Below are 18,876 nucleotides of genomic sequence, written 5' to 3'. Positions count from 1 at the left end.
GCCCTTGTTTCTGGTAACTAGAAATTTTGTAATCTCTAGCCAGGTGACCTAGAATGCAAATGAAAACCCCAAGCCCTACCTGAAGACTTTTCCTAGCCTGCCAATTAGACTCCAAACTAAGGATTTAGAATGAGTTAGAAAACCAATTTTTTAATCAAAGTTAAATATTTGTAAATGAGGAAACAAACTCTACCGAGACTGTTTTTGCTGTTTCTGCAGTATTGAGTTTTATAGGTGTAGCTTTTTATTTTGAAAGTGTTTTGTTATTTGAATGGAAGGCAATAATATTGAATATATATTCTGCCAATAACTAAGTTTTCCTTTATTTTTATTTGTGAATGTGTGTGTGTACATTGAATTTTATGGGAATCCTAATAGCGAAGAGATGGAATTTCTTATTTCAGTAAGTCAAGTTTGCCTCAATCTTTATAAATGTCTGCATTTAACATGAACACTAATGTGTCCCTGATTTCCCATTTTATTTCATTCTAGTGATTGATTTTTATTTTTAATTTTTTGTTCCAGTACTGGGGCTTGAACTCAGAGCCTCATGGTCTTACCTGGCTTTTTTGCTGAAGGATGGAGCATTATCACTTGAACCACACCTTCACTTTTGGTCTTTTGGTGGATAATTGGTGTAAGAGTTTCTCAGATTTGTCGCTGGGCTATCTTCAAACCAGTCCTCAAATCTTAGCCTCTTGAGTAGCTAGGATTACAGGTGTGAGCAACCAGTGTCTAGCTCCATTATTTATTTTATTTTAGAGGATTTTGTTCAGGACATTAAAGTTTTTTCCACTGTTAAACCAATGACATTTTGATGCCTTAGAATGAATATACCTTTTAATATAAAATGTGGACAATCTCACATTTCCAGTTGAAAAAAGTGATTCATTTTATTGGTAACTGTTGCATTCTCTTTAAAGAATCTATCACATAAATCATAGTTTAAAAATGTCCTTTTACACAATTACAAAAGAGAAGGAACATACTTATGAATCCAGGGAACAAAGTTTGACACCCTTGTGTAAACACCAGGAAAGTTAGGTCTTCCACATCCATGTCCCCAGCTGACAATGCCAGTCAGTACCCACTTCCCATCACTTTGTCTTCGACATGATAATGGTCCACCTGAATCTCCCTGCATGAAAAGACAATGTCAAGTGTGACCACATTTGCCTTATAATCATGAGTTTATCATTCATGTGTCCAATAGATTGTATTCAAAAGTCCTAATCTGATATGTTTTTTCAGGGCTGACTATTCTGTTCAAGAAGTGTCAGGAAATAATGTAACTCTTCAGATATCAGTTAAGTTTTAGAATTCTCCTAATCAAAAAACTGTATTTGGTTAGTCACCTGTGGCTCATGCCTGTACTCTTTGCTACTCAGGAGGCAGAGATCTGATGACATTGGTTCAAAGCCAGCCCAATCAGATAAATCCAAGAGGCTCCTATCTCCAACTAACCAGCAAAATGTCAGACATGGAAAAGTGATTCAAATGGTAGAGCACCAGCCTTGAGCAAAAACCTAAGGGAGATCCTTAAGGTTAAGGGGCATATCACACACACACACACACACACACACACACACACACACATACACACACACACACACACACACAAGCTGCATTCATTAAAAAACTTGATTTTCTAGATTAAAAACAATGTTAGAAGATTTTTGCAGGAGAAAATGACTCTCACATACTGCTAATCCATACCCATAGGAGCTGTAGTAATAGGAGTAACAGTGTATTTAGTGCCGGCTATATGCCCAGCACTGTTTTTGAATCACAACATTTGAATGGGTACATTGAATGGTTACATTGAAAGGTTGGTTTTTAGATCTGGCCCAAGCAATTCATCATGGACCCAAGGAGGGAAAAAGAAACTCTTGGTTTTCTGGGTCCAATGATGCAAAGTTAATATTCATTGGCTCATAGTTTTCACAAAAATTTTCTTTCGGTTGACAGCCTTTCCTGATAGTTCAACTTCACAAAGCAAAGCCTGCAATAATTCAAAGCTTAAACACAGTTCAGGTGCCATCAGGAGCCCAGGTTTATAACTTAGTTACTCAGGAGGCAGAAATCTGAGGATCTCCATTCAAGGCCATCCTGGGAAGGAAAGTCCAGTGAGATTCTTATGTCTAAATTAACCACCAAAAAAAAAGCCAGAATTGGAGCTGTAGCTTAAGTGGTAGAGTGCTATCCTTGAGCAAAAATGGTCAAAGACAGTAGTGCTCAGACCTTGAGTTCAAATCCCAAGACAGGTACAAAATAAATTCATGCAATATTAATCTTTAACATATAATGACTGAATTTTAATTTTAATTTCCTACTTTACAGTGTAGGAAAAGTTACAACCCAGAGGCAAAGACAAGAAATGAATCAAGTTTGCTTCTCTACCCACTCCCATAAATTCTAACTAGCATAGCAACTCATCTCTTGATTTTAATTGCCACTATGCTACTAAGACTAATTTGATGATTAACTTGGTGCCTGTGTGGAACAGGGCCAAGTAACTGGCTAGAAGATACCAAAAACATAGGAGCGTTAGCATTCAACACAAGAGTTTAAAGCCCACCCCAGATGTTTGCACTAGCGGTATGACTTTGGGTAATCCATTCACCCTATCCATCCCATTTCCTTTCTGTAACATGGAGACAAAAGAACAATTTGAATTCATATAAGTAAACTAGTATAGTGCTTGCCACAAAATAGTATCTCCAATGATAATAAAATAAGTTTAATAAAATAGGTTTGGGGAACATCAAGGATAAAATTAGAGAAGATGTGGAAATGGCTTTCCCTGTCTGCTTATTCTCTGAATTATGTTTACTCTTTGGTGATCATGCAGGTACCTGCACAGATGGGAATCTTGAGCTCAAAGAAATGTCTCCCACAAGGTAACTTCCAACTATGCTACTCTCCACAGTATTCACTGTCTCTTCTCCCATTCATCTTTTTTGTTGTTGTTGCTCCAGTCTGTGCTTCAGAAGAGTGAATAAATGAAACCCTGTAATCCCTGCTGCTAAGGATATGGGGGTGCATTTCTGAAGCAAAATGTATATGGAGGGTTGCTTTATTTCTAAGCTTTGGTTTATAAGCATCTCAACAGAGTAATGAGTGCTGATCTCATGCCGTAAATGATGGAGGAAAATGAATGGGCACCAGAAAACTGATTCTCTGGAACCTGTTCTTTCATTACCTTTCCCTGATCTTAGGCAACTGGGTTGTAATCTACACCTGGCAAAAACAAATGAGGTAAGGGAATTACTTGCTCTAGTTATTCCAGGGTCATGTCCATTAAAGACAAAAGTATTCACGGAAAGTGCATGTTGGGTGAAGGGAAGGAAGATGACTTACTCTGCAAGCATCCCTCTTGCCTGACATTAGTCCTGCACAGAGCATCCGGGAAGTGATGATTCCATAGGTGGAAACACAGAGGGTCTGATCAATGAGTTCTACTTCTGCTTGCTGCAAAACAAGGGAGCCTTTGTTGTCTGGAAAACACGTTGGAGGTGGAGAGATCATGGTATTAGAATGATTACGTTTCAAGATTTCCTTCGAATAACCAACTCACATTCTTTCCTATCCTCTTCAGAGCAAATTGTTAGAGATAAATTCGATTTGCATCTCTGTTTTGCTGATGAAGTAACAGAGGCTTAAGAAATGAAAAGACTTGCCCAGCCAAACACAGCTAGCACGTAACTGCAGGATTCACACCAAAGGTCTACCTCTATCACCTGAGCTACTGTGCCTGCTTTCACCAGGATTGTGAGCCGGTAGTAGTTCACACCAGTGTTTGTTAGGCTAGAAGTCTCCCAGATACCATAAAAACTTATTTTTATATGGCTCTTTAACTTTCTTCATAATTTAGCTCAAATAATTTAGAAACATAAACACACATATATACTCATACACACACATATATATGTGTGTGTATACACATATGTATGTACACACATATGTGTGTAGGTGTGTATATGTATGTGTATGTGTGTGTATATATACATATATATATATATATATATATATATGAAAGTATCTTGTGATGGTTGGGTAGCTTCTTTCCTCTTGTGGCAGATAACAATGTAATTAAAGCACTGAGCACAGAGTTACAAGTGTTCAGTTAGTTAGTTGTCTCACGGGAACCTTGAGAAGTCTGCAACAGATGAACATTATTAACTTACATAACCAGCTGAGAGCTGTGAGCACCTGAGAGACTTCCCACGCAAATCAAGGGAAAGTATAAAAGCAAGTTGATGGCATAAATGCTACAATCACAGACACTGAAACTGTCCCAACCCCTTGGAAAGCACTGCCAAGGGATTTGTGATGCATGGGAGATGGAGGTAAAGTATTAGCACTAATCTTTGAAGAGATATTCATGAAACATCTGATTCTTACCCCCACTATATATTCAAACCCTAATACAAATCCTAGATTGTGGAAAACCTCGACAGGATGGATGTAAGAGCTTCTCCAAAATAGAATGTGACCTTTCTGCCTACTACTAGCAAATCCTACATTGTTCATATATGTCCTCTTTCCCTTTATCAGGTGGTTCTTGCTTTTTTTGGTGCAGGTGGAAAAGACTTTTTAAAAAAATGTTAAACCATCCATCCCCACAGTTGTCAGAAGGCCCAAAGGAGATGACAATAAAATCCCCGCCCTCCCCCACCCCGGAACTGCAAGAGAGTGCAGTGCTACCCTAACAGACATTAGGTGGCCGGTAGGGAGGGGAACACCACACACCTGCTTCATGCCTTCGTCCCCAGCCAGTCACCCAGCACTTCTCCCCACTGCGGACTTTCTGGCCAGTGGGAGGGATGCATATTGGCTGAATGAGCTGTTTCAGGGTCTCGGGCCAGGCGATACTGAGCTGTAGCAAGGCAATGTCATAGTCAAACGTCTGACTGTTATAGTACTCATGGACTACGATTCTTCTCACAGGGGAGACAAACTTGGCATTCCCCTGTACATACATCCCTAGATGAGCAGTCCATGGTGTGGGATCTGACATCCTGATAGAAAAGAAATGAAGCACGAGGTTAGTAGCTGAAGAGACACACATGGTCCAAGGAGGAACTGACTTCCCATGGCCCTAACCTAGCCCCTGCCTGGCTCTACCTTAGCCCTTGGTTCTACCCAAAGACATAGCAAGAAGCGTAACTCCGAGCCTCACTCATCACCTCACTAAAACCAGAGATGAAAATAAGCTGTCACAGCAGCGACATGATCTAGGTAAGTTCCAGAAAATTCCCTCAATTATATCTTAAGGAAAGGCCTGTATGGCAGAGAACTGATACCTCCCACAAAGTGAACAAACACAAAAGCCCAACAGACTTGCTTGCCCCTGACCAGACGAGCTTCTTGCCACAGCTTGAGGGTCTACAGGTTGAGTGTGGGGTCTGAGAATAGGATTGGGTTGCCCTACCTGTTTCCATGGAAACAGTGGGCTGCAGAGAGAAGCCATTCCCTGGAGATGACAGAGGCACCACAATAGGCAGATCCAACAAAGTGGAGGCTGACCTGCCATGGCCAGGCCCCTTCCTGGGAGTCAGAGCCCCCGATGATTCGTTGGAGGGAGGAGGAGCTCCTGGGGCAGCCTTTAGAAGAGGAACAATCACATGATTTAAAGGAAAACTGGAAATTAGGTCAGGTTTAATGCTGGTCTGGGAACTGACTCATAAACAACTGAAAATCTGCTGCTTATCTAGATGAGAGTAAATCTATGGTTTATCTGAGACCGATACCAACAGAACACTCCTTCTCGTTTAAGAACACACCCAGACATGGAGTCTCTACAGAATAATGCATGTGGAGGCCAAGAGATCTGGGAGGTGACAGCTGGTGTGGCATAAATGGCAGCCTGTGGAATTCAGTTGCTATGACATGTCCCCAATGTAACCGAACTGAGAATGTCAATGAAGTTGTAATTTGAGAGAAACCAAGTGGGAGAGAATTTGTGGATATAAAACAAATGAAAGCCTACTAAAAAGCAACTAGCCAGGGAGAATTTACTCCCCACTGTGAACAGTATTGGTAAAGAGGTGCAATTAACATGTGGCCATCTGGCAAATTCAGAGGCCACCTGACTAAAATAAACCTGTGACAGATCACAGTCATTGAGGGTTGGCTACAGAAAAAACTAGTGCATAGCACATAATTTTTCATCTACCAAGCTGTACTTTTTGTGGTGTGTGTGTGTGTGTGTGTGTGTGTGTGTGTGTGTGTGTGTGTGTGTGTGTGTGTGTGTGTGTGTGTGTGTGTGTGTGTGTGCCAGTACTGAACTCAGGGCCCAAAATCTGTCTCATCTTTTTCTGCTCAAGGTTGGTGCTTTGCTTTCTGCTTTTTGGTGATCAATGGAGATAAAGGTCTCATGGACTTTCCTGTCCTAGGTGACTTCAAAACATGGTCCTTAGATCTCAGCTTCCTGAGTAGCTCTGATGTGAGCCACAGGTGCCTGGCTATTTCTTTTTCCTTTTTTTTTTTTTTTTTTTCGGTCATGGGGCCTGAACTCTGGGCCTGGGCGCTTTCCCTCAGCTCTTCAGCTCAAGGCTAGTGCTCTACCACTTGAGCCACAGTGCCACTTCTAGCTTTTATTGCTTATGTGGTGCTAAGGAATCGAACCCAGAGTCACATGCATGCAAGGCCAGTACCCTACAACTGAGCCACCCTCCCAGCCCTATTTCTTTTCTTACAAGTTATTTTACCTAAGATCATCTTCCTTGATCAATGTCACTGGGAATAAAAGTTCTCAGTATAGACATCTACAGCATCAATATTTGTTGTGAAGAAAGAATAAAACTCTGGAATTTCAAACTCATTTCATCCATGTAGCCTATGATTTCCAGTGACTTTGGCCCTCATCAGAGGAATTACACAAGACAGGATGAGACTAGAAAAGAGGGAGATATAGGGGTGGAAAAGGGAGGAGTAGAAGAGCCAAGAACGAAGTTCTCCTCACTGCAGCCGTCTTCATCGCTTCCGTCTAGACAATCCAGGATACCATCGCACTTGGCATTTTGCTTCCTAAAGCAAACATCATTGCTGCACTTAAACGTTCTGTTGGTACATGGGACACCTAAAATGAACAAAAGAACCTGATCTGAGCAAATCATACTGATTTGGGTGGATAGGGTGCAAAGGATGGATAGGGATGGAATTGCTATTTGCTGCTCTGGGAAAACCCTAAGTGAGAGATGGAATGATCCCAAAGGGACTCTTTTTCCATTAAGCAGAGTCACTGGAGACAGGCATATCAACTGAGAACCAATCAGACTGAATCTCCATTTACTTACTCTAGGTGACAGGCAAAGGAGCTGGCTATATAAGTATCTTGTGGCCTTAGCCTCTTTGTCATTACTTTGTCTTATTCTCCAAGGGGGAAAAAATGGTGCTACTGTAATCTAGCTAGGGTTTCATAGCTGTTAAGCAGGCATTTTCCCACTTGGGTAATGCTGTCAGCCCTTTTGCTTTGTTATTTTTCAGATATTGTGATTTTTGTCTAGGGCCAGGATTGGACTACAATCCTCCTATCTATGTTTTCCATGTATTTGGGATTGAACCATTATGGGTATGAACCATTATGCCTGGCTTCTCTTTGAGATATTATCTTTCTAACTTTTTTTCCTGGGCTGTCCTCAAAAAATTATTCTCCGCTTTCTGCCTCACAAGTAGCTAGGATTAGTATAAGCCACCGTCTGTCTATAACAATTCTGGGAAAAAAATTCACTGCCACATTCAGACCTTTGGTACCAACTGGGCAGAGAAAAATAAATAGATATCCGAAATTATAGCACAATTGTTTACAATCCTTCAGATTTTCATTTTTTCAGGGCTTAAATTAGGAGATGTCCCTCCAACATATCGGGTAATTCCTTTATGTCAGGTCCTCAATATGCTACAGTAGCTTAAATATGCTTAGTAGTTTAAAGCAAGCAAGCAATGAAAGGTTGTCAGTATTGACAGCAGAACACACACACACACACACACACACACACACACACACACCACTGCCCTGGTTAGCATAACCACCTTTGCACTTTGTCTAGGACTGAGGAGGACTCTAAAGACTAAAGTGGGCAGGTTCTTTTTACTTCACTCTAACCCAGCAAAGGTATTGGGCTGTGCTTTAGGAGCTCTTTGGGAAGGTCAGAGCTGCTAGGGCCTTCCTCACTCTGCGTGCAATTCTGCTCATCCTGGCCGTTCTCACAGTCCCGGAAGCCATCACACACCAGGGTGCCATGCTGCCGGAAAAAGCTGCTGTTGCAGGCTGGCTTCAGGTTCACTAGGATGAAGAAAAACAAAAGTCATGAGCCTACATAGCCAATCGTTCTCTGATGACCAGTGGTACTCTTCTAAAGTGATTGTCCTTAAGGGGGGCAAAATAGAGCTCATATTCCTGGAAACTGTCACTCCTGTGAGGAAGTTCTGGGTAATCAGTAGCACTTGGGTTTGTCAGATTTTATTTTTGTGATTGGATGTGCATTAAAATCTGGTGGATTTGTTTAACTAAAATTAAACGCACTATATAATACTGTTTAAGGTAAATGAATATTATTAGCTATTACCTAAGTTGAATTTGTCTACCTCTTAAAGTAAGTGGAAGTATACGGAAAAAAGGGATTCCGTCTGAGATCTCTCTGAAATTATTTAATCCAGAAAGATATTTTTTTCTGAAATAGGAATCATGATGTTAATCTACCACATCTTTCTTCTTTGGAGTATTTTCTTTAGTTGTCTTTAAATGCATGGCAGGCACATGGATTGGCAAGCACTTTCTGAAGGTGTGATTCCTTAGGCAGATCTATTTTTGGTGAGAAGTTATCAGTCTTTTCATCTGTGTTTTTAAATAAAGTGCTATTTCTTGTCTCATTCTGCTCCTCTAAGCAGTGAAGAGAGAACACTATGACTCTGTAATAAACCGTTAAGTCCCCAAGAATGCCGAGCTGATACCACAAATGACACTTTGAGGAATAACAGTTGCAGAAAAATAGTCCTTATTGTAAATTAATGGCAATCACTTTTGTTGGGAGTATGTGAGTTGAAAATAATGTTTTTTTTTAAAAAAATTCAGTCACTATTTTGATGATTGGCAATTGTTTTCTTAAGAAACAGACAATGCTATAGATTTAGGTTGTCAATACACCATAAGTTAAGAGAATTTTTACTTTGTGTTGTCAATAAAAAAAGATCATTTTGCATGAGTAATATTTTTTCATAGTCATTTGAAGTAAACAGTCTGGACAAAATGTAATCAATGATGCCACATCGTCTAGTGACTTCTCTTCTTTACATTTTCCCCCTGAAACTGGAGATAGAATCAAGTATGAGGTGCACACAATAATGGAAAATTGAGACACAGATTCTCTACCCCAAATAGGCCTTTCTGACACTCTGTCTCTTAATTGTTAGCAGTATGAAGTCAGTGTACTGGTTAAAAACAACTAAACCACTAAACCAACTCTTTTTCTGACAAAACACCCATGCTCCACAAATAAGCATGCTGATCTGATTCTTTGCAGGATCTGAGCATCTCTCTAGATGAAGAGTTTATGTTTTTAGGTAGGATTGTTTAAGATGGTGGTAGATTAAGTTATTATCACAGTTCTTTACTCCTTATGCTCATATTACTGAACCTACCCTTCCCATGTTCACAAGATGCACAGGATGACTGTCTTGCACCTTGACTTTGGCCTTGAGCAATGGGATGTGACATGAGCAATGGTATGTTACTCCCAAGCCCAGGTCTAGGAAGAGTCCTATGTTTCTCCTATCCCCTCCTTTGCTTCTGGAGCTGCCAGTGGCCATTGCACCGATTCAATGAAAGAAAGGGCCACAAACAATAGGCCAGATTCCAACCTAGGAAGAAGCAAGCTCAGAAGACCCAGTGCCTGAAACGGATCCTCCTGGCTGCGCTAGGCCTTAATCACTAAATTACCAGACAATGCACTCTTGCAGGAGGTCAAGAACAAATGATGGTTGATACTTTGTAAGGCAGTGATGGGTAACAGCTACAGAAAATTATAAACAAAGTAAGTGTCATTGTGTTTGCCTTTAATCCTAGTACTCCAGAGAATGAGTCAGAAAGACTACAAATTTGGGTCAAGCCTGAGCTACATAATGAGACACTGTGTCAAAAACAAAACAAAACAGATACTATAAATACACATCAGCAACAATAGCTCTGAGAAGTTTCTTATGGTATGGAAAGCTTGAATACCCACCACAGAAGAGCTCATCACTTTCATCAAAGCAGTCATTGACTCCATCACAGCGCTGGGCCTGAGGGATACACAAACCCGAGGAGCATCTAAAAGATCCAACAGGACAAGCTACAGGCAATGAGAGATAGAAAATCTTGGGTGGGTCCCTAAGAGTCACCAGACCATAGTAGCAAAGAACTATGAACTATTAAGTGGTTTGGTATATGGCAAAGTAGCAGGAATAATTATACACTTTCTACATCCAATTAAAGCTATGGGTCACTAAAAGTCACACCCACCAAACACAGAACTTTAAAAGGGCAAAGAAGATAGCAAATTAATCAAATAGAAGCTCTTAAGTAAATGTTGCACTCACAGCATGCACAATCAAATTTCTATAACCACCAGTGATAGCTTATCAAAGATAAGTAAGAGGTGCTGGCATGTTCAACAGTGGCATATCTATAGATCTGATCTAGACTTAGATCTTTTAGATCCTTAGGGAATTATAAATGGACTTACTGTATCTGAATTCTCTGGTAGCAAATATATATTATTTCACAGGTCTTTCATGCAGTTTTTAAGTGATCTCTGTTCTAAAATATTAGGACCTACGGATCTTACCAAATTGAATACATGTAGATTTAGATTAATGCCTCTCCTCAGAACCAACTATTTCTGCTTCCTATCTCACTGACTGTCATTTTTTCCACTTCAGCTGGACTCTTCATCAAAGATCCATCATCTGCTTGGCCTAAATCATTAGGCGTAAGAGATGCATATCATATAAATAATAAATCTTCTCTTCCTTCGTGCAAAAGAATGGAGGAGAGTGAACGGTCAGGTCAACTACTGCTTTGATGGCATACTATGGAGTGGATATTCTGCTGGAAAATCATCACGATTAAACGAAAATAAAACAACCAATTAGGAATGAAATGCCTGAGTATGCCCAAATCTCTGGCTAGAAATTTTAGTTATCTGTTATTCAATATCCCAGTATCCAGCATTGGAATATTTGGAATCCAGAAGCAGTTATGCTGGGATTGGAAGAGAGGATGTGGGTCCAAAGGGAGCTTTCTCTCAAGTCATATCCTCAAGGACACCTTGGTGAGTGACCTTTACTCCCCTCCTCTGCACTTCAAACAGGCATAGCATTTCTGGAGCAAGTCATTATCTACAGTCAACAGCTCCATTGACTTCCTCCAAACATACTTTTTCTACAAACCACTTCCTTGGCCACTGTTCCAAGAGGTGGTTTTTGGTTTTTTTTTTTTTTTTTAATTTGAGCTCTATTGATCAATCCGCTTGCCCTCATTAACCTAGGACATAGAAAATCAAGACTGTTGGTCTTGGTTCCACTAAATGTTAATGTAAACATCACCTTTACAAATAATTTTGGCTAGCTAGAAAAACAACAAAAAGAAATGGGCTTGTCTTTTTTTAGGAATGATGTGAGTAGTTATATTTGAACTAGGAATCCATAAGGTCAAATTATTTCTGGAACATGAACTATGAATCAACAAGTGAAAACATTTCTTCTATAATTTAAAATATAAAAATGATACGTAACTTTATATACCATTTGGATGTTACACATTTAAGTATTGCCAATTAAATATAAATATATAAATATATATAATAGAAAGTAACAGACATTAGTGTTCATATCTCAAGTGCTCAAGGAGTAGAGATATAAAGAGTTGACCTCCATTCACCACTGATCAAGTTTTTCTAAGGAGTAGATCCCAGACTTACGTTGACTGATGTTATAACTGCCATATTCCACCACAAGTGGTTTGTCTGAGAGCCTTGAACTGCACTGGAGCTGAATGTGAACCAGAGGGCTGGGCACTCGGAATATCGTCTGATGATCTATATAAGAGCCGCAGTACCTGAGGATAGAAGATCCAGGAGGACAGCCAGCTTTAGGTCCCATTGACTGCATTCCTGCCATCTGTGAATTCACTGAGGCTTCATGAGAGACGCTAGTTGTGATTTCCTAGTTTATAATCTATGACTGTGGTTCAGCAACTTCTGCCCCCTCCTCTGAGAAATGGAAAATCATAGTTTGACTAACTTATTGCTTTCCTCACCAACACTGGAGTAGGAACTGTAGATTTCATTCTTCCAGCCCTTTCTCCTCTTTCAGTGTAAAGAAAAAAATGTCTAACAAGAGTAGCCTGCTTTTATCTGTACTCCTCTATAGAGTGGAATCTTTTGGCTCAGGTTGAAAAATCAGCAAAGCATTCTATCAACACTTGAAGAAAAGACAGCAGCACGAATTCATATTGAAATCCGGCATTCATTACAGGTCTGGGCCTTGGCAAAATTTCAAAGAAGTCACACACATCTATGATTTTTCTAGACATTTCCTTTTTTTACATGCATGTGGTGTGTGTGCACATGAGTGCACTTTTATCACCTAATACCAGCAGTATCTCCAATATCCTGCCAAGTAAATGGCACTCTGGTTAATAATTCTCACTACATGAGTGCTGTAGTTAATGGAGTGTTTTATAGTAGGCCTATGGTAAGCTGGTCAGGCACCCTGTGTGGGCCAGGCTTTTTCCCAGTGTGAGACCTGCCAGATCTCTATGGGAAACATAAAATACACGGTTTAGGAATGACATCCCCCTGAGCCTATGAAAGCCAATTGCTCTAAGCCCTCAAAATACTTGGTGACCATCCTATGCCATTGGACAGACACTGGCATCCAGGAGCTCAATCTATGACTTTAAAGTCAAGCCTTAAGGCTTAAAGGAGAACAGCAGCCGGGCGCTGGTGGCTCACGCCTGTAATCCTAGCTACTCAGGAGGCTGAGATCTGAGGATCGCGGTTCAAAGCCAGCCCGGGCAGGAGAGACCGTGAGACTCCTATCTCCAATAAACCACCAGAAAACCGGAAGTGGCTCTGTAGTTCAAGTGGTAGAGCTCTCGCCTTGAGCTGAAGAGCTGAGGGACAGCGCCCAGGCCCAGAGTTCAAGCCCCACAACCGACAAAAAAAAAAAAAAAGGAGAACAGCATTTACATGTTATTCAAGAAAAGCCTTTTGCAATTGGCTGAAGTTCAAAGACTGATGGGCTGAGAGTCCAACTGTGCCAGGTGGGTATAGTCACCTGACCAAGTAGGAACAGCATCTGAGAGGCACCTGATCTGAACCCTGTGCCCTGAAGACATGATTATAGTATCTGGTCTCATTGTGTGTGTGTGTGTGTGTGTGTGTGTGTATACAACCTTCATTAACATCCACAGTTTTCTCGCAAAGTTGAACCCCATTAAAGTATGTGGAAGGGAAATCAGGAAGAAAGAGAAGAAAAGGATCTTTGCATCTATGTTTATGCATGACGGTGGTTTATGGACTAGTAAGAGTAAAGAGTGAGTGGTTAGAGAAACCCAACAAAAGTCCATTCACCGTGTGTATACAGTCATAAGAGACCTAACAAAAAGTGAGATATAAAGAAGTAAAATAATTGGTAAAAGTTCAAATGATAAGCAAATAGTACCAGGATTTGGACATCTGTTGGCCTAATGTTAAACTTTTAACATTTCTGGCACACTAAAGACCTCCCTTTCTTACTTGCTTTTCTATAGTTGTAGAAAGGCCATTATTTCTTGAGGATTCCCATCCTGCATCTCAGCTGCCCTGAGTGTGTTCATGCACACACACACACACACACACACACACACACACACTCCATGTGCTCTGCATCCTGCTTCAGGAGACCTTTAGACTTCTCATTAGCATTACTTTTCCTTTTTCCCCAATGCGGTCCTTAAGCTGACTTGTTGGCAAAGTGTCTCATTAGTTCAATTAGAACTTTTTCAACACAGGGGAAAAGACTGGTAAGGGAAGGATAGGTAGTTTATGTCCTAAGGGCATCAGAGCAGCCAGTGGATATCTGGGACAAGAGAGCTTTCCTGTTATTGCTTGCAAGCAGATCCTGATCGCTATGCTCCTATGGGCAGAAAGACATTCTATGCATAGAAATATCCTTTATTCTTTCCCAAGAACCATTCAACCTTAGGCTTACAACTTCACGAAAAATTTTCTTTTGAAAAGATTGGTTTTCTGGATCTCTACTTTTATTAATTTCTAAAATACAACATGGTTAAAGCTCTGGGCACAATCTATATCATTTCTCCATCTAATGTCATTTTTTAAAAATATATTAACAGCTGATTTTTGATGTATGCCTTACATTATTGGATGTTTACCCAAATAAACCAAATTGAAGGTAAGTAAGAATTAATATTTTATTTTCAGCCTGAAAATCAGAGCTTAGGTAATTTGTCCTACTTAAATTAGATATTAAATGACAGGGCTGGAATCCTAGCCCGGTCCTTCTGACTCCTACACAAGAGACCCTTTATTTAATAATACTCCCCAAAGGAGTAGAGGCTGCACTTGACTAACACATCCAGAAACACCTTTAAATCTGATTGGGTCTCTTCCAATGAAGACAGGATAGGAGCAAGGGCTGTTTTGCAATTAGCTTGCCTAAAATAACTGAAAGAAGGTTGTGGGTTCACAAAAGTATTCCAAAGGGGGAAGATTTCACTCATGGAATGACAGCAAGAAAAGAATTAGGAAAAGCCTTTAACTTCTCAGGATACTGTTTCAAATACTGATTTGTTTGAGTGAGTGTTGAACTCATACTATAGTTTTCAGAAGAAACTCAACAGTAACATCGAAAGAATAAATTATAAATGAAAATGAAGGGGGCTCAGTGGTTACACACATGCTTAGCGGGTGCAAGGCCCTGGATTCAATCCTAGGGAGAAATAGAGGTAGCGAGCTTCTGGCCCTGGCTAGTTTGACTCAGGAAGCCCAAATACCTCTATCTCTCTGCTAGCCAGCATTAGGATCTAGCAAACTCCATTAGCCTTCTCCTAGTACAGAAAACTGGTGAATGCAGCACCAGTCCCTCTTTCTTATTTTCCTGAATGGCTCCTGAGTTTAAAAACTTTATCTTCTAGCTGCTTTTGTGAAACACAGAAAATACACACGGAGAGCAGAGGTGAGGCAGAAGCTCCAAGACACAGATCAATGCCCGAACTCAGATTTCTTAGCTGCTGTCTCCCTCAGCTTCCCTCTGGGAATAGTGAAGTGCAGACTCTTTGGGAACACAGCACCCAAAATTGTGGACTTTTCTTCTGATTCCTCACATATGAAAATCACTTACATATGCTCATTAATTTCCCACCATCCGTGCTCACAGCCTTTCATAGTCTTCTTAGTTATTGAATAGTTGTGGAATTTCAGTGCAATGCCAAATGTTGACAGGGGACTCTGAAAAACAAATCTGAAGTCAGAATAATGCACCTCTAAGGAGGTGTTTTAGAGTATAATTCCCTTGTTCTTTCATGGTTTGTGGTCTTAACAGTGATCTACAAGTGTGTCCCATGGTCTCCTGATGAAGGAGACCAGTTCTCCTAAACAGGTTAAAATAAGGAGGAAAGCATGTTGGAGAGTGGAGTGTGCAGTACGGAGTGTGCAGCTGGGTACTCAGAAAGAAGCTGTGAAGTCCCAGGGGCAGAGCTAAGACATAGGAGTGTCTCTGTGTGCAACCTTCCTCCCATTAGATGAATCTCAGTTTTTAAACACTCATTTGGCAGTATAAGCAGTTTCCTCTGTTGAGAAAAACAATGTCATGTCTATTTAAAGCATCATCCAGATTCTTTAGATAAAGGACAAATGAATCAGCGTCCTCTTCATATTATACCTTAGTATCCCAAAAGTTATTACTCACTCATGTCTGGGTCTCCTCAGAAGAGGTCAAAGGAGCAAAACTTACCTATGGGTGTGAGCAAACTCACTCACTCACTCACACACACACACACACACACACACACACACACACACACACACATTGTGCACCTGACCTTTTTATTGCACAGTGTAATATGAATACATTGCATCAGATATGCAAACTTTTAATTTCATTTTCACTTTGATCCAGACATTACATGAGAGAATCTTTATGTTGGGTTTGGCCATTTTCAAGCTTTCTAATTCCATTTTAATTGAATTAAAAAAAATTCCGGTAAGTAATGCTTTTTTTTTTTTCTGCCCTCCATCTCTTCTTCCCACCTTATTTCCCCAAATCTCAGACTTGTCATCGGAGGCCTCAAAGCCTGAGAATCTGGGAAACAGCAAGGACCCAGCACTTTTATCTGCTAATTATTTGGGAAATAATTCTAATCACAACATGAAAGATGTGTGTCATCAGGACTCAGCCATCAAATACAGGTTTGGGGAAAGTAATGATATTGTTAGACTGTTTAACGTATGACTGAGCACAAATGACTATATGTGCATCAGTGTCCCAGCTTTGGTATCCTCACCTCAGCTCTGCAAAGTTCTCCCAGCTCTCCAGTTCTGTTCCTATGTTCCCTTGTTAACACTGCTTTCTCTGACCACACTATGTAAGAGAACAGGACCCTACTTCCCTTCATACTCCCCATTCAGATACAGAACCCACTTTCTGCTTCATTTTTCTCAATAGCATTGTATCACCCTGCCACCGATTTTTTTCTAAGGTATTCATAAAACTAGGCTACCTGAAATTTCCAGATGCACTTGCATTTTGGAGGATAGTAGCTTGGGTAATACGGACTTAAAATTTTTCCTTCAAAGCCAGTGGTTTCTTTGACTGACACTGTGTTTTCACATTCTGAAAAAGATATTCACACACAGGGATTTGTAGCTGTGAGACTGTAGGAAAACTAGATTCACATTTCTCCAGTCACAAATGCCCTTCCTTGATTAACAATCTGCAATACTTTTTGAGCTTTGATTTTTTTTCAAAGAAATAGCAGATTGTTAGCTAAAATATTTGTCCTCAAATTCTTTGCTTTCAAATCCTGTATTTTCATTACAGATCTGTAGGATGCCTTTTCTTTATTTAAAAACATAATTCTAAACATCACCAGCAGCAGCTGAACAATAGCCCCTTTGAAGAAACCAGAGCCCCATTCCACAGATCCATGTTTTAAACTGTAATAACTACAACCTTTTCTTTTGTTCCCCATATATAGATAATTCCTAGGTGTTCACATTTATAATAGCTTTTATTTCTTTTTTTTCTTTCTTGATACCATTACATGAAGTTAGCAGTGCCCTCCCCTCTTTCTCTCTCCCTCCTCTCTGTCTCTGTCTCTCTCAACTTCTCCCTCTCCCTCTCTGTTAGTTGTGGGCATTGAATTCAGCCTGAGGGCTGACTCTGAACTTTTATGCTTAAGGCTAGCACTTGACCACTTTGAGCCACAGCTCCACTTCCAGCTTTGTGATAATTAATTAGAGAAAAGAGTCTCAAGGACTTTCCTAATCAATCTGACTTCAAAGCTTGATCATCAGATCTCAGCTTCCTGAGTAGCCAAGATTACAGGTGTAAACCACCAGCACCTAGCAACAGCTATTATTATTATTATTACTATTAGTTATTAAATTCATTGTTATTTCTTCTGACTGGGCCTGGAGTCAGGATCTCTATCTAACACAACTCCAGTGAAGCCTCAGCCAAAAGAAGACTACAATATTATAATATTATATATAAATATTATAATAAATATTTACCAACAGGACTTCGTTTTTTGTTTTTGTTTTTGTTCTTTTTGGGGGGGGAGGGGTTTGGTTGTGGGGCCTGAACTCTGGGCCTGGGCGCTGTCCCTCAGCTCTTCAGCTCAAGGCTAGCGCTCTATTACTTGAGCCACATCACCACTTCCGGCTATTTTTTCTTTTTGCTTATGTGGTGCTGAGGAATCGAACCCAGGGCCTCATGCATTCAAGGCAAGCACTCTACCACTAAGCCACCTTCCCAGCCCCAGAACTTTGTTTTTTAGACGACTTACTTTGTTCGGGAATGACCTCAAAATATGCCCGGATTCCTGAGAGCCTCCGTATATAAGGAGACTTAAGAGTCACCAACATGAGGTTGTTTGTAGAAACAAATGACATTAGGGTTCTTGTAGGCTCACAAATTCTGAAAACAGATAAGAAAACAAAAGTCCATGAATTATTAAGTTATTTGAGGTATAGCTTTCCTCCTGCATTGAACTCACATATTTTCACATCTTTTCCTGAGTTAGCCTCTGTCAGCAAGATGTTTAGCAGTTAGTAGCTGCATGGGGACTACAGACAGCATGGGGGTGGAAAAGGTTCAGAAATGTTTGTCTCAAAGAATTGTCCTAGCTGGCTGTCCCTGGACCCTCTTTGAAGGCACATAAGGTAGAAAAGCAGTATATGAAGTGCCCAAGACTCTGAACCAAAGCAAGCCAGACTTCAAACTCAGCCTCATCAATTCACTGGATAGTGGTTGTTATGAAAGCAAAGCAATCAAATCCATGCAAATGCTAAAGTTTCTCCCATGAACTCCTATGATGCTAGTATCATCTAATGATAAGATTATTCTCACCATGAGGCATTGTGTGTGTGTGTGTGTGTGTGTGTGTGTGTGTGTGTGTGTGTGTGTGTGTGTGTGTGTGGTGTTAGGGATTATATCCAGGTTCTTGTGCATGCTAGATAAGCACTCGGTCACCTAAGGTATGCCTCCAGTCCTTCAGTGAAAATTTCACTGAGATAATAAGTAAAAATAATCTGAAAAAAATTAGAAGAAACTGAAAATCACTAAAGAATAGGAGCAAGTAGCCAACTTATTTTTCACTGC

At 40.3% G+C, this 18,876-nt stretch overlaps 1 protein-coding gene across 1 annotated transcript in view; it reads right to left on the bottom strand.

Annotated features, from left to right (window-relative positions):
* Nucleotides 1-967: 967 nt before the first annotated feature.
* Nucleotides 968-18,876, bottom strand: part of Tmprss7 (transmembrane serine protease 7) — a 32,552-nt gene continuing 14,643 nt past the window's right edge. The window contains exons 8-18 of the mRNA XM_042676986.1: nucleotides 18,062-18,192; nucleotides 16,772-16,884; nucleotides 15,394-15,500; nucleotides 11,967-12,103; nucleotides 10,230-10,337; nucleotides 8,180-8,290; nucleotides 6,968-7,084; nucleotides 5,435-5,606; nucleotides 4,753-5,021; nucleotides 3,361-3,497; nucleotides 968-1,138 (exon numbers count right to left, since the gene is read on the bottom strand). Coding sequence (XP_042532920.1) covers nucleotides 968-1,138; nucleotides 3,361-3,497; nucleotides 4,753-5,021; nucleotides 5,435-5,606; nucleotides 6,968-7,084; nucleotides 8,180-8,290; nucleotides 10,230-10,337; nucleotides 11,967-12,103; nucleotides 15,394-15,500; nucleotides 16,772-16,884; nucleotides 18,062-18,192 — 1,573 coding nt within the window. The remainder of the gene's footprint in view (nucleotides 1,139-3,360; nucleotides 3,498-4,752; nucleotides 5,022-5,434; nucleotides 5,607-6,967; nucleotides 7,085-8,179; nucleotides 8,291-10,229; nucleotides 10,338-11,966; nucleotides 12,104-15,393; nucleotides 15,501-16,771; nucleotides 16,885-18,061; nucleotides 18,193-18,876) is intronic.

This window comes from Dipodomys spectabilis, unplaced genomic scaffold (genome assembly GCF_019054845.1).
Source record: "Dipodomys spectabilis isolate Male_0828 unplaced genomic scaffold, ASM1905484v1 ptg000032l, whole genome shotgun sequence".
Lineage (NCBI taxonomy): Eukaryota > Metazoa > Chordata > Mammalia > Rodentia > Heteromyidae > Dipodomys > Dipodomys spectabilis.
Note: the sequence above shows the minus strand (reverse complement) of the source record. Positions and strands in the feature narration are given on the sequence as shown.